The 14857-nt window shown below is 42.8% G+C and overlaps 3 protein-coding genes and 5 non-coding genes across 12 annotated transcripts in view; 7 read left to right on the top strand and 1 right to left on the bottom strand.

Moving 5' to 3' along the window:
* The window catches only part of RPS8 (ribosomal protein S8), a 169245-nt gene extending 160637 nt beyond the window's left edge, over positions 1-8608 (top strand). Inside the window, exons 1-6 of one of the 2 annotated variants that reach the window (XM_060231739.1) lie at positions 3138-3497; positions 4002-4108; positions 4811-4910; positions 6264-6439; positions 7396-7525; positions 8445-8608. In XM_060231739.1, the coding sequence (XP_060087722.1) occupies positions 3494-3497; positions 4002-4108; positions 4811-4910; positions 6264-6439; positions 7396-7525; positions 8445-8554 (627 nt within the window). In that variant the 5' untranslated portion in view covers positions 3138-3493 and the 3' untranslated portion in view covers positions 8555-8608. Of the gene's footprint in view, positions 1-3137; positions 3498-4001; positions 4109-4810; positions 4911-6263; positions 6440-7395; positions 7526-8444 lie in introns of those variants that run through there. The other variant, XM_060231740.1, reaches the window with a different exon arrangement.
* Positions 1-14857, top strand: part of IPP (intracisternal A particle-promoted polypeptide) — a 523673-nt gene that overhangs the window by 92590 nt on the left and 416226 nt on the right. The gene's annotated exons all lie outside the window — the stretch shown is intronic.
* On the top strand, positions 3828-3908 carry LOC132567875 (small nucleolar RNA SNORD55/SNORD39). Its single transcript, XR_009555140.1, has one exon. It is a non-coding gene; the product is annotated as a small nucleolar RNA SNORD55/SNORD39 (small nucleolar RNA).
* On the top strand, positions 4628-4730 carry LOC132567878 (small nucleolar RNA SNORD46). Its single transcript, XR_009555143.1, has one exon. It is a non-coding gene; the product is annotated as a small nucleolar RNA SNORD46 (small nucleolar RNA).
* Positions 6596-6670, top strand: LOC132567876 (small nucleolar RNA SNORD38). The gene has a single exon (XR_009555141.1). It is a non-coding gene; the product is annotated as a small nucleolar RNA SNORD38 (small nucleolar RNA).
* On the top strand, positions 7879-7947 carry LOC132567877 (small nucleolar RNA SNORD38). The gene has a single exon (XR_009555142.1). It is a non-coding gene; the product is annotated as a small nucleolar RNA SNORD38 (small nucleolar RNA).
* Positions 9666-9798, top strand: LOC132567889 (small nucleolar RNA SNORA35). The gene has a single exon (XR_009555154.1). It is a non-coding gene; the product is annotated as a small nucleolar RNA SNORA35 (small nucleolar RNA).
* The window catches only part of BEST4 (bestrophin 4), a 42221-nt gene continuing 37928 nt past the window's right edge, over positions 10565-14857 (bottom strand). Inside the window, exons 8-10 of one of the 4 annotated variants that reach the window (XM_060231730.1) lie at positions 14293-14373; positions 13232-13386; positions 10565-11323 (exon numbers count right to left, since the gene is read on the bottom strand). In XM_060231730.1, coding sequence (XP_060087713.1) covers positions 10903-11323; positions 13232-13386; positions 14293-14373 — 657 coding nt within the window. In that variant the 3' untranslated portion in view covers positions 10565-10902. The remainder of the gene's footprint in view (positions 11324-13231; positions 13387-14292; positions 14374-14857) is intronic. The other 3 variants (XM_060231732.1, XM_060231731.1, XM_060231733.1) reach the window with 3 other exon arrangements.

Raw genomic sequence — 14857 nt, 5'->3', positions numbered from 1 at the left:
GGTGCTGGTCATAACCTTTAAAGCCCTATATGGCCTGGGACCTGTCTACCTTTGGGACAGCCTCTCCCCATATGTACCCCAGAGAGCACTACGTTCAGGGTCCCAAAATCTTAGGATCCCTGGACCGAAAGAAGCTCGATTGTCCACCACCAGAGCCAGAGCGTTCTCAGTAATAGCCCCCGCTTTGTGGAATGCCCTCCACGAAAACATCAAGGCCCTGCAAGACCAAACTGTTCAGACTTGCTGTTAATGGTTTAAGGGGAGGAGGCTATTAAAACAGCACTGACAATCTCACTGAATTAACGTAACTGAAACCAGAAACATCAGAATAACTAGAACATCAACATGTATCTTGGACTTTTAATGACTATAAAATGGAAATGATTTTATTGTATATTTTGTTTTTAATATTTTATGTTTTCATTTGTTGTTAGCTGCCCAGAGCCCATCAGGGGAGGGCAGCATATAAATCTGATTCAATAAATGAAAAATAAAATAAAATATCCAGATCAAGATAATTCTTGTATTACCCCCTATGACGGAAAGCTAGGGGTTAACCAGACACTGACGAAGCACAGGGCCTGCGTCAGGTGACCTGAGGGTGGAGGCAAAGTGCTCGGAGCTCTCAGGGAGGAAAAGTGGTTGAGTGACAGAGGAAACTGCTGAGGCAGTCATTCAGTCAGTTGGTGTCTGACAGAGTTGGTGCCTGTCAGAAGTCTGTCAGTGTTGGGGCCTGACAGAGACTGAGTGGGTCAGTTCGTGCCTGACCGAGGCTGGGAGGACAGCTGATCCTGTGAAGGAGCTTGAGACAGTGGCGGGAAAGACTTCCAGAGACTGCAAGCGCGACAAAACCAGCCAAGAGGGCTCTGTGTGAGGAACAAGTGTGAGTCAGTCAAGACCTGAACGGTCACAGACACCTATAGACAACTCTGAAGATCTAGTGAGGTGGTTGAGGGAGTGGATGTGGGTCTGAGACACCAGAAGGACTGGTAGTAGTGGCTCCAGTCGAGGGGTGAGACTTGGCACATCGTTCCCAAGAGGCCAGACCTTGGCTAGAGGTGGAGAACGAGTTATAGAGAAACTGTGACCTGAAACTGAGAGACTCAAGAAGGGAGAAGTTATTGTAAAGCCTGAAACAACTGAGCAACGTGTTAGCCTGTGTAAATATCTCCCATATCCCCAAGTTTAAGACTTTGTGTTATAATAAATCTGTGGTTTGAGTTAAAGTTCTTGAGAGCCTATATTTTTGGGAAAAAGTACAAAGCTGCTGTGGTCTCCTACGAAGAGAATTCTATTTCCATCAAATACCCCAAAGAGACTGAAATAAAGAGATCCAGTGAGGCCGTGAGGCGGGCGCTGCTATACCCCCATTGCTATGTGTAGATGTGAAAATTGGACAATGGTGAAAGCTGAGAAGGATGTTGATTCATTTCAAACATGGTGTTGAAGGAGACTTTTACGGGTACCATTGACCACCAAAAAGACAAGTGGATTCTAGACCAAGGGTATCAAACTCATTTGTTATGAGGGCCAGATCTGACAGTTGGGCTGGGCCATGTCAGGCTGGGCCATGTGTGTATGTACCTATTTAAGATTAGGTAGCAGAGATATAAATTTTATAAAGAACACAAACACTAATATATTTTTTAAAAACTTAAAATGTGCTTAAAACATTAGCACTCATTGGTCTTAAAGATGCTTTCTTTGTATTTCTCCCATGGGATCCAGAGAACTAGGCCAAGGAAGCTCTTTCCTTTCATACCCCAGGGGGGAGCCTCAGCCAATAGAAGAAAGAGGCTTGGCTCAGTAGCTCTGCTGTGCAATTGAGAGAGTCTGGCAAAGCAAGGTCTTCCTCCCCAGCGGAGGAGCCTCAGTCAATGGAGAAAATGGAGGTTTTGCTTCGTAGCTCCTGTGCAATTGAGTAAGCCTTGCAAAGCAAGCTGTTATGCAGAAAGAAGCAAGATACAGGGAGAAAGAAGATGACAGCCAGTTTCTCAGGGGGCTGATAAGAACCCTCCAGGGGCCTGATTCGGTCCCTGAACTGCATGTTTGACACCCCTGTGAATCTAGATCGTCAAGCCTGAACTCTCCCCTAGAAGCTAAAATGACCAAAACTGAGGCTATTGTACTCTGATCACATTCTGAGAAGATGAGATTCACTGTAAAAGAGGGGAAGTTGAAGGCAGCAGCAGGAAACATGAGACTGAATGAATCAATAAAGTAGGGGTGGGGAACCTTTTTTCTGCCAAGGGCGATATGGATATTTATAACATCATTCGTGGGCCATAAAAATTATCAACTTAAAAAACAGTGCTCCACTGAGGAAGAATGATTCAGGCCAGCAAAATTAATGCAAATAACTGTTTTTCTATTTGAAGTCATGTGGGGAGAGCCTAATCTGGCACACACACACACCCCTGGCCCACCGCCCTAGGCAAATGCCAGCAGGAACTCAGTAGGATATTAGACCACATCCCCTAATATCAGCATATTAGGCCACACCATCTGGGATAATCAAGTGCAAACTGAACTGTGACAATAACTTTTCCAGGCCCTGCAGCAATTCTGGTTGGCCAGCTAGGCCCAGGGAGGCTGCCACACAGTACCTCTGGGCCCTGTGATCCCTGCCTGGCCCTGGGGAGGCTGCTGCACAGCGCAGCTGGGTCCCACGATCCTCGCTGGCCAGCCAGGCCCCAGGGAGGCTACCACATGGCTTGGTTCGGTCCAGCAATCCCCGAGGGCCACACCAAGTGACCTCTAGGGCCGTATATGGCCCTCGGGACGGAGATTCCCCACCCCTGCAATAAAGGAAGCCATGACACTCAGTTTACAAGACCTGAGCAAGGCTATTAATGAGAATATGTTTTGAAGGACATTAATTCATAGGGTTGCTATTAAGTTGAAAGCGCCTTGACCGCATGTAGGCAGACACACAGCATATTGCGGGCCACACAACAGTGTTATGTCTTTTCGTGGTTTCTGTTGTTACCTCGTCAATCTATTATTAGGTTTGCAGTGTAGTTTTAAGACTTCTGGGTATAATTATTCTGGGATTCATATTCCTTTCAACAGTTTGTAGAGGGAATCCCAACATCGGTAGGCACGCCATACCTACCACATTGCTGACGAGCTGTGCTGAAGAAAGCTGCACAAGGTAAAGTATCCGGACCGCAAAGCTATTGACTGGTGCCCTGTACTCTTGGGTCTGGCTAGCCCCAGTGATATACCTGCACAGAGCAGAAAAGTTCGGTCAGGGTGTAGAAGCCCACTAGTGTCCTGCAAGAACCCTTGAAGAGACCAGCTCTACGAACACTTTCGGCCGACTTTTCTCGAGTACGTTCATAACCCTCGCTTTCTCCTACCGCGTACGTTCAGCGTCGCATTTTGATGACGTTCGTACACAAAAGAAAGGGTATCGCGAGATGTCAACTGCAAGAAGTTGCCCCGTGATGCTTTGCGGCCTTCTTTTTGCTGGCGGCGCCTCCGGAGTAGGATGGGTGAGTGGTTCGGCGGTGGAGGGTGAGGTTTTTTTATCCGTTGCCATCTAGCTAGTTGTCCGACCCTACTAAGCTCCAGGTCGGGTAACAGGAAGAGGGGCGTTTGTGGAATGAGTTGCACGGGTTGGAGCCCTGTTTTTGTGCCGCTGCTGTGCTCGGGCCTTACCTGGATGGCAGACTTTTCTTCGGCCTGTGTATTCGTGCCATGTTAGCACAAAGGCCGCGTGCAGCGGGCCCCAGGCGAGGCGGGAATCTCCTCGCGCATGGACGCCTATTCCATGGCCGAAGCCTTCTCTCGCCCCCTCCGCCGGTGCGGTCCTTTGCTCCGTGTTCCAATGATGAAGCGTCTTTAATGCTGCATTTAGGCCGAGTACGCCATGCGGAGACTTATTACCTTGGAGAGCTGAGGAACTGGGCATAAGTATCTTATGGGGCAGGAGGGGGATTTGTCCTGCAATGTTTCGCGTGTGCCTTCATTGGCTGGCTTTTATTCTGTACATCCAGGTATCTCCAGGGACAACTGGCACAAGCGCCGCAAGACCGGGGGAAAGAGGAAACCCTACCATAAGAAGAGGAAGTATGAGTTGGGGCGACCCCCTGCCAATACCAAAGTATGAGACTGTGGGTCTAGTGTGGTTGTTCTGCTGTAACTGCAGTATAAGAGTATGTTCAGAGGTGGTGAAATAGTTTCTGGAACTTGCGTATATTTCCATCTTCTCAGTGTCCTTTGCAGGAAGTGTGACCTGAAAAGTTATACTGCCTTAATTGAAACATCTCTAGGCTTAAGAAACAAACCATGTCTCATTCTGTTAGCTTATCATATGTGTTGTGGGTAATACCAAGAACTGTTAACTGGAGCAGACTTTCATTTGTTGTTTACCATATAGGTTTCCCTATGAACCTATCTTAATTCTTTCCAGAGTTTAGCTATCCTTTCTTTTTAGCATTCAGCTTTCTCTTATTGGCTTCAGATACTGACTTCTGGTGTTCTCAGGAATTTGAGTTTGAGAATTTAGAGATATCTCTTCGATCACCTGTCCCCTCCCATAGAAATACTGCAAACTGCTTTTAAAAACCTGTCATGTAGTGTGAGCAGGTAGTATTTGAGAAGCATTACTGGACTTTGGAGCAACTGGAGTGATGAGAACTACACCTTAGGTGGGTGCTGTGGGCTGTTTTAGTCTTCTTTGCACTTGCCAATGCTAGGGGTTGTCATAGTTACACTGACCATGTTGCTGTGTGGGCTTCGTCTTTGCGGAAAGAATTTAGTACTGTAATTGTTTTGACAAAATCTGTTGTATGTTTTGTTGTAGATTGGCCCCAGGAGAATTCACACAGTAAGGGTACGTGGTGGGAATAAGAAATACCGTGCTTTGCGCTTGGATGTTGGAAACTTCTCTTGGGGGTCTGAATGTAAGTGCAAAGTGGGTATGCAGCATGTGTGGCATTAGCTATGACAGCAGTAAGTAAAATAGATGCACAGCCAAGAGAACACTGATTATAAATTTAACCTTAAGGGAGTGATTGTGAATGCTTAAGATCTCTGTGGATGATGTGTCATAGTTCCCTGAGTTTCTGTATCTGCAGTAGATACTTAAAAGAGCTGTGTAATTATTTGAGAAGGGGTAATGCTAGGATCATGTATGCATAATTCTGAAAAAAAGACTATTGTAGAATGAAAGATTGGTATTCAGTTTTCAAGAGACAGAGTGCGTGTGGGAGAGTGGAAGTGCTTCTGCACAGTTCTTCCTTTTTTAGCAGGCCCTGTTCAGTTTTATGAGAGAATTTACTGTCCCTGCTGCGCAGATTACTGATTATCTTTTGGGGGGAGGGGGGAATGAGGTTTTTTAATTCACTCGGGGGAGGGGGGGTTGGAGAAAGTAACTGGTTCCCATCTTGTAAAAGTGATTCTTTCTGTAGGCATTTGTAGCCATTGCTTCACAGCAGTTTCCCCAGGGAGTCTGTGCTCATACACACAATTAAGATTATAATTTAAAACCTCTGTCTGGTGCTTCCAGGGGCTTTAAGCTGTGTCTGAATTCAAGTGTAATGAAGCCCTATATAGCGAGGGGCCAGCATACCTTCAGGACCACCTCTCCCTATATGAGCCATGTAGGTCTTTGAAACCAGCAACTCAACATCTCCTGGTGGTCCGTAGCCCCAGAGATGTCTGATTTGCCTCAACTAGGGCCAAGGCTTTTTTCGGAATGAGCTTCCCTTGGACATCAGGGCCCTGTTGCAGTTCTGCAGGACCTGCAAACAGAGCTCTTCCACCAGGCCTTCAGTTGAGGCAACAGACATCATCCTGTATTAGGCCTCTCCCTGCTCCCGGTGATCTTGGGAGCTGATGAACCTCTGGATCAGTTTTCATGATTGTTCAGGCAGAGTTTTAAGTCTGTATTTCAGTTACTTGCGTAACCTGGTGGAACCCACCCTGAGCCTGCTTGCAGGGTGGGATATAAGTCAAACAAAATGAATCAATACAAAATAGGCAGGGTTGGTACTGTGGTGTCGTCATGACAGTGACAACAGGATCAGCCCTTTCTTTTGATACTGCTGACTGGTGAGTTGGAAATTCTGTATTCACTGTAGATTGCTTTTTGGGGATAGTCAACACGAAAAGTAATAAAGCTTCTGTATAGGTTCCTGTTTAGGTTCCACTAGCTTCTGCTTACAAGGTGATTGTGGGGACTTTTTGTGCATGTGTTTATGCATTATTTATAGTCTGTTCTTGGAAGATGTGAAATGGCCACTTGCTTTTTACAGGTTGTACCCGCAAAACTAGAATCATTGATGTGGTGTACAATGCATCCAACAATGAGCTGGTGCGTACAAAGACCCTGGTGAAAAACTGCATTGTACTGATTGATAGCACACCATACAGACAGTGGTATGAAGCCCACTACGCCTTGCCCCTTGGGCGCAAAAAGGGAGCCAAACTGGTATGTATGAAGCGGGTTGAGTAGGCCTATCTTGCTTCTATCACTTAAGGCTTATGAAGGAAGATAATAGCTGTCTGTCCTGCTTAATTTGACAATAGTTTTAATCTGTGTTGTATGTTAATATATGTTCAGCTATAGTGTGGTGTGTTTTTTGTTCTTCTGATGATGATACATTTGTCCAGTTCTGCTGCTGAATGGAAAATGATGACAAGTGGTTTTTATCTGAAGAAGGCACTGTCTGGGGCCAGTTCACATTAGAACATTTAATGGAGACAGAATGTTTTGAATACTTAGATGACATATTCTTTATGAGAACAGTACTAGAACTGTCTTAGCATTTTGTTAGCTTGTATTTAACCAGTCTTGAGCTCTTCAGTGTGCTTACTGTTGCCAGTTTTCAGCCCCTGTGGATTTGCAGTAGAATACCAGGTTGAAATTGCATTAAATTAAAATTGTTGATAATAATAATAAATTTTAATTTATATCCCGCCCTGCCAAAGCAGGCTCAGGGCGGCTTACATGACATAGTACATTGTACCATGATACAACAATAAAATTCAAAGCAATTTACAATTAAAATGCAATTATATAAAAACAGCATTAATAATTTAAATTACAATATAACGTAAAATGGTGCTACAGTCTTAATATGCATATGAACACAGTTTTTGTAGTGATGGTGCAATGGAGCCTACCTAAGGGATGTTGTAGTGATGATGTTAAGAGTTGGACAGTTCACTGGCCTGTACCAACCTCTTACAGTACTGATAATGCAAATGCCAAATAGTAAAGAACTTGACACAGTGCTAGTGCTGTTCAGTGTGTATGGTTTAAACCAGCAGTGTGGTGTCAGCTTTTTTATATTGACCTTCATGTGTTTGTAAAATACTGTGAAACAGTAGTATATAACTTCTTCCTAAACTCAGAATGTTTTAATAATGATTCTCTTTATTTAGACTCCTGAGGAGGAAGAAATCTTAAACAAGAAGCGGTCAAAGAAAATTCAGAAGAAGTATGATGAGAGGAAAAAGAATGCCAAGATCAGTAGCCTTCTGGAGGAGCAATTCCAGCAGGGGAAGTTACTTGGTAAGAAGCAGGAAGGGAATGTGTAGCTAGGCACAAAGGCAGAATGCCCAGAGATGCTGCACTTGCCAGTAAGATCAATGATGTATTGCAGTGCTGTCTAAAGCTGTGTCTTATTCTCGGTGGGTTCTAAGAATGTATTCATTGGTGATATTATTTCACAGCTTTGCATTAAAGAAGGCCATAGCTAATTTGCTGCTCTGGATCTTGAAATTATAGCTAACTAAATTTGAAAAACCAGGAGAGACTTTGCTAAACCAAGATTATGGAGCTTTTCCTAGTATTGCTTGCTAAACGTGAAAGGCATCTCTTAAGGGAGTGATGTGGTGGCTGATTACCAGGAATTTTGAAGTTCACCTCATGATGAAAACTTTGTCCAGTTCTGCTACTGAATGCTAGTGGTGACAATTCATATTCTGAAGGTGATTCATCAAGACTAGTGATCCTCTGGTGGCTCCCTTAGGTAGGCCCTACTGCTTGGCAAGAGAGCCTTAAATGGTGCTGTTACACAAGAGAATGAGGACATTGCTATCTTGGCAAAAAGTGGGCAGCAAAGAAACGCAAAGAAATGGAGAGCCTGTTTGGTGTGGTTAAGTGTGCGGACTCTTATCTGGGAGAACCGGGTTTGATTCCCCACTCCTCCACTTGCATCTGCTAGCATGGCCTTGGGTCAGCCATAGCTCTGGCAGAGGTTGTCCTTGAAAGGGCGGCTGCTGTGAGAGCCCTTTCCAGCCCCACCCTCCTCACAGGGTGTCCGTTATGGGGGAGGAAGGTAAAGGAGATTGTGAGCCCCTCTGAGACTCTTCGGAGTGAAGGGCGGGATATAAATCCAATATCTTCTTTATCTTCAATATTATTAAGAGAGGTGCTCCATAGCTCAAAATTTCACTTTTCTTCTCTAATAGTATGTTTTGTTTTGCAGCTTGCATTGCCTCCAGACCTGGACAGTGTGGCCGAGCAGATGGCTACATTCTGGAAGGCAAAGAACTGGAATTCTATCTGAGGAAGATCAAGGCCAGGAAAGGCAAATGAACACTTGCTGTACCTAAAAAGGCTCAATAAATCATGCCAGTTTCTTGTTATAAATGATTAATGTGATTATTCATGGGTGTCAAGAGGAAGAGAAGGTTGTAGGCTATAGAGGGAGAGAGCAGGGGTGGCCAAATTGCTTAACGTAAGAGCCACACAAAATAAATACCACATGTTTGAGAGCTGCAATATATGAACATCGGATGTTTGAGAGCCACAAGGAAGGAAGGAAAGTAGGTGAAGGTGGAAAGAAAGCAAATAAATGCATTCTCTAAGCCACCATCTGGCTTGGAGAAGTGATTTAAAAAGAGAAATGCCTTTTCCAAGCTGACTGAAAGGGTGATGGAGGCTTCAAGAGCCACATGTGGCTCCCAAGCTGCAGTTTGGCCATCCCTGAGAGAGAGAGAGAATAGCATGGAAGCTGGTTTGAGTATGATCTTATCCTTGAACAGAGATGTCATCTGATTCGAAAGTAGTTCTGAGTTTGTTTCAGAATCACACTGTTGTGGCTTCCTTGCAGAAGAACCTGTAGCTTTCTTGTGTGCTGTGCCAGAGCCTGTGCAGGTGATCCCCAGCTACTAAATATGGTTTTGTACAGAACAATATATTAAAGAAATCTAATAATTTCAAGGTCATTATAATTTGTGATGATTATAGGTTTCATGCAGATGTATGGAGTTTTAACATACATGCAGGTGTTTCTTTACTATTCATTTATTGAATTTCCCCAGCCTTAAAACTCAGAGTGGCAAGTTCACATGAGGAAGTTCCTTTGTTTCCTGGGATGTAATAACTTAATCACCAACAAAGGCACGTCATATGCAGTTTGTGCTCAGCTCCTGCTAGAAAGTCTTACTTCATGTGAGCTTGAATGTGTCATTTGGGGGACATCCTGGCCCTTTTGGCTTTGTAGAGTGCAGATTCACAGAGGACTTTGATCTCGCTTTGAATGTTTAAAGCATAGTTCTAATGGTTGATTTGGGGGACTGTAAGGGAACAAAAAAAAATTATTGGGCCTGCAACAGTTATTTGCTTGTGACCTACCAAAATTAGATGCTGTAAGTTGCCAGTTTCACCTGATGATGCTTCATTCAGCTGTGGAATCAGCCTGTTGACGCACTGCTAAGTGACTGGGTTGTCTTCTGTTGGCCTTTCAGTCTCATTCCAGTGCAAGATGAACTCCCTTCTAGCAGAAGGGCCTGACCTCTTTTCCAAAGGTCTGGTTCTTTCGAAAGCTGGGAACAATTCCCCCCATTTTCTAACTTTGTTATATTCTCATTTTGGAAGATACACCTTGGGGTTTTAAGTGAGCATAAATGAAATTTGGTATAAATTCAACCAGTCATTGTCTGCTTGAATAAATGGACGACAGAGTGGATTTAAGTGTGGCTGGTGTTAAGAAATTGTAAATTATAGGACTGTTGCTTGTTAGTTTATGAATTCAGCTTTTGTTGTTAAGTCTCACAGTTAAGTCCGACTCTTTGCAACCCCATGGACAAAGTCATGCCAGGCTCTCTTGTCTTCCACCATCCTCCAAAGTCTGCTCATAATTCAGCTAGTGACTCAATTCTCTGCCTTTGAAAAGATAGAAAATTATCATCCTCCTTGAAGTGAATTTTCAGATATTGTAGCATTTTTGTGTTTCTTCTAGCTGATGTGTGTAATAGTGTGAGGGTGCTTTATGAAACCTTTTGAGGCAGGCTTTTAATGGAGGAGGAAACCTACAAGTAAGTAACTGGTATATGATTGCATTGTTCTTTCAAGTGATACAGAGGTATTTCACAGTTTAACACAGTAGTCTGTACCCAGGTGTCTTCCTTTTGGCTTCACAGATGCAGTCATGCCTGTCAAACATTGAAAGATAATTGGATGCTAGGCCAATGTTTGTATGTGTGTAACTACATACAATTTGATAAGTTTTAGATTAGGCTTCAAGAATGATTTCAAAGCTTTAAGGTACCAAAGAGGTGGGGATTTCTCCAGCCTTTTATAGTGACACCTGCAGTAAGACCAGTATCCTTGAAACATCCACAGGATATGTAGACTAATTTGAATTCTTAGGAATCCATGTTCAGATCTGTCAACATGGTTGCGAAATTACTCATATGGTGCAAATCATTTGCTGAAGTTACTTTGAGATTCCTGATCATGTAGGATCAATATTGACATTTGCATCTTTATGGCTTTACAAGTTTGCAAGAATTATTACAGATTCAAAAATGGTTACAGATTCAAAAATATGTCATGTAAATATGTGTGAAGTAGTTGCTCGTATCTTGTTTGAGTTCATAAGAAACTGCCTCCCTGTGACATAGACACCCTCTGACCCAGCAAGCCTTGCTGTTGTAGGTCTAGTTTGAGGGCTGGTCAGTGATGCTAATACTGTCATCAGAGGCTTTCATCACTGTAATATGGGGTAGTTCCTTTCTACATATCCCTGTGTTTTCAGGTTTGTAGGAGACTCCAAGAAGGGAGTCAGAGGTTGGGGTTACACTAAGCCTAGTCTCCTCATCCTCTGTTTCCTCTTCCTCAATACGACCTACTGATTCTGGGTCTTCCTTACGGTAGAAGCTAGGGCTGGAGGAGGGGAAGGTGCCTTCTGCCCTTGCACGCAGTAGTTGATGGTGAATTCGGCTGCCCTTCCCAAAATTCTTGAGGCTGACTGCAGGGGAAGCTGCTGCAGTAAGGAAGCGGTTGAGCAGGGGTGTCTGGATCCTAGTCATGTTGGGTGATGCATCTTTCTGCTGGTTCAGTTCTGGGTCATCACTCATCCTGCACAAGGAAGGGTAGAGATTAGCTGAAGGAAACTTAAAACAAGCAATTGAATCCCATCAGGATCTGCATGTGGAAGGACTTTGTACAGAGAAATATGACCTCTTCCCTTCTACAGCAATCCCTGTTCTCAGGTACAGGGGCTCCCATGTGTAATATGAGGGGGGAATTTGGGGAGCTGCTGCAGGGATCTCATCTTAAAATCCCCTGTACCTCTTCCATCCAAAATTTCTTGGAGTGCCAAGATTCCAGCAGCAAAATTTTAGCAATTTATATAACATGTTTCAGTACAGTTATCCTTACAGGGATTTAATATGGTTTACATCTCAATCTGAGCTTAGGCAGGACCTAGACGAGAATAATCCCCCCCACTTTTAAATAAAAAATTTATTTAAAAATAATAGTTATACAAAGCATACAATACAGCATAGGAATTATCACATAAAATGCAAGAGCAAATGATACATAAAAGTGGAACCTAAATATGTTAATTAAAATATAAAGCCATACACTAAAAACAATCAATCTGCAACTTAAATGAGATTTAAAACAGGTAAGGGAAAAGAAAGGATAAAGAAGTAAGAAAAGAAAAAAGATTAAAGGGGAAATTAAAATATATAGAATTGTTGATACCCACTCCTGTTCCTGGAAAGATAGATTGAGATGGATGGTGATAAGGAAGACATCTCTCTTGCTAAGTAGGTGAGAAGAGAAGCTAAAAGTAGATCAGCCATCTGTGAGGGATTGTAAGGAGGAAGTTCCTGTAAAGTGACATAGTCAATGAAAGGAAACCATTTGTCTGTAAAGTGCAATTGTGAGTGAGGGAAGGAAGATCTTAGCAGGCTATGGTGTTTTTTTCCGTAGTGAAATGCTCCCAGACTTTTGAGAGCCATGTAGTCGTAGGAGCTTTGGAATGGGAATAATTCTTAAATGAAACTCTTTTTGCACCCCAAAACACAACCTGCACTTTAATGAATTGGGTTTTGCCTACTAGTCTTCACAGGCAATAGCTTTCCCCTGTTCTTTGTCCTTCAGTGGATCTGGACTTGGAAGATTTCATTTGGTTCTTATGGTTACATAAGAACTGTTCATAGATCTGTCTTTGCTGAACTACTTTACGCCTCTTTTAAATGCCTTTAAGTCAGTAGTAATGTATCATGTCTTAAGGCAACTAGCAGGTCAGCATCTTCACCTCGAATTGACTATTACCTGGGATAGCCCTAAATTATAGAATGTGCTAACATCTTGCAACTTGCCCTTTCCTGCACCTTCATCAGCTTATACAAACATAATGGAGTAACCAGAACTATACAGTGGCTTGGATCTCAACCTGGGTTTTCTTATGTGGAAATGGATTTCTGCTAGTGGATAGACAGTATAGTGGGAGAGGGCAGACAGAAGGTTCTTGCTGATCTCTGTTCATACTGCTTTAGATCCAAGCCGGTAGATTCAGTACATCTACACTACAGGTTTGGACATATACAGTACTGGATTTTTATCCCTAATAAACTAGTCAATGTTTTCTGCCTTGTGTGTTTCCTTGATGCTCTTTCTTATTTTGGGGCTTGCCCTCAAGAGTTTGTTCAGGGAGGCAGTAGCATGTCTCTTAACATGAAACTAATTTGGAGGCCTACCTTTATTACCCACACTGATTGAGAGGAAGAGTTCAGCTCATCCCTGAGCAGTAAGTTGCTTTTTGTGTGTCTCTGGGCTGAGAGGAAGATGAGACTACCATCAAGAAATGTTGGCTGAACTGTGAAAAAGGGGACTGGTCCAGGCAATGAGAGGAAGACAAGCCTCTAGTACACTTTTAATAGTTGAGTGTTTATGGAGTTAGACCTCAGAGCTCTTAAGCACTCTTTCATCTCTCAGCAGAGTAACTACATTTGGTTTTCCTGTTGAACATACCGCATGTCAAAGGTGGATCCCATGAAGGAGGGTTTCAAGGTCTCTGCTGCTGTGGCCATTGTGTAGGGGGGTTGCACTGTGGATTCATTCCAGTATTTATCCTTGCCAGTTGGGGGTAAATTTTGGTACATGTCATCCACTGAAAGCAGTGATACCTAATCAGGCAATAATTGACATTTTTTTAAAAATCAAAAGGTAACTGAGTAAAACATTTTTTTTGTGATGACTAAACGTTTGAAGATAAAGAAGAATCAGATGTTATTACAAAGAGTGTGCAAAGTAAATCCAGATAAACAAGGATGCTTCTGTTTGGAGGAATGATGATTTAGACATAAAAGAAAATTGATTACACTCATTGCTAAAGGATCCGAAGAAAGATTCAGGTAGGCAGCCATGTTGATCTAAAGTAGCAGAACAAAGCTTGAGTCCAGTGGCACCTTTAAGACCAACAAAGTTTTATTCAAAGTATAAATTTCTGTGTGCAAGCACACTTCTTTGAATACAGACTAACTCAGCCTGTTTTGAGTAAAGGGATGTAGAGAGTTATGGCTGGTTCCACAGCAGAATTTTGCTCTCCAGCTGTCGTTAGATGGAATCATGCCATGAATTTTGTGGAAGAAATCAGATTGTGAAGTCTTGTGAGAAATAGAATTAATGCAATTACAAATAGATAAAATCTTAATATGGCATGCAGTCTTTGGGTAAAAAGGATCATGAAGTTGTATTCTGATCTTCCACTCAAATTGCATAATTCTGGGTTTTGCACCATTCCACTAGTGGTAATACTTGTATCCAGCATAAGGCTTTTTGTGCCACAGCAAGGTATTGCCAATTGCAGGCCATAGTCATAGGATCCAGCCCTCTGTCTTCTATGTTTTTATTGAGAGTTTTCACAGAAATATTGTGCTGAGGATAAGTCAAGGTGGCAGGACAAGATTATGCAGATTACATATAACTGTTCAGACTGTTTATTGTGGCAACTGGGATAGCTAGAAGTGTTTAAGGACCTAATATTCCCAATGTGCATAGCCTATTGCTTTCTTTTACATGGTCAGACTCACCTGGAGGTTCCTGTCTATCAGTTTGTTGGTTTCAAAGTCGTCGTCATCCTCTCCAAATGGATTGATTATCTGTTCTGCCACCTGCAGGAGGAGGAAGAAGGGAATATTCTTTTCAAAAGGTGACATTTCTGAGAATTTTGGCAGACAATTTGTAAAGCTTGGAGGAACTCTGAGCCCAGATGGTATATTAAGTACGTAACATCACTAAATCCCCTTCTCCAAATGTATTGGAACGGAACACTGGAAGATAGTGAGCCTATGCATTTGAGCTGAGAACTCAACAGATGGGCTTGACAAGAACAAGGCCCTTAAAAGAACACGCTCATCACAAAAATAAAGCAGCACTCTGATCAAGACAACTTTATGTAAGCATATTAATGGCATAATCTTGGTGCCTAATGTCTATCACTAACTCCTTAATGTTATATATTTCTATTTGCTGTGCAGAATCTTTTAAAAATGGCTGGAAGAAATCCTCACTGCAGGCAAGCAGTATGAAACAAGTGTCCTTACAAGTGTGGGCAAGAACATAAGAGAAGCCATGCCCCCAACATTCTGAATTCTG

This window comes from Heteronotia binoei, chromosome 2 (assembly GCF_032191835.1).
Source record: "Heteronotia binoei isolate CCM8104 ecotype False Entrance Well chromosome 2, APGP_CSIRO_Hbin_v1, whole genome shotgun sequence".
NCBI lineage: Eukaryota > Metazoa > Chordata > Lepidosauria > Squamata > Gekkonidae > Heteronotia > Heteronotia binoei.
This window is presented reverse-complemented; position numbering and strand designations above follow the sequence as displayed.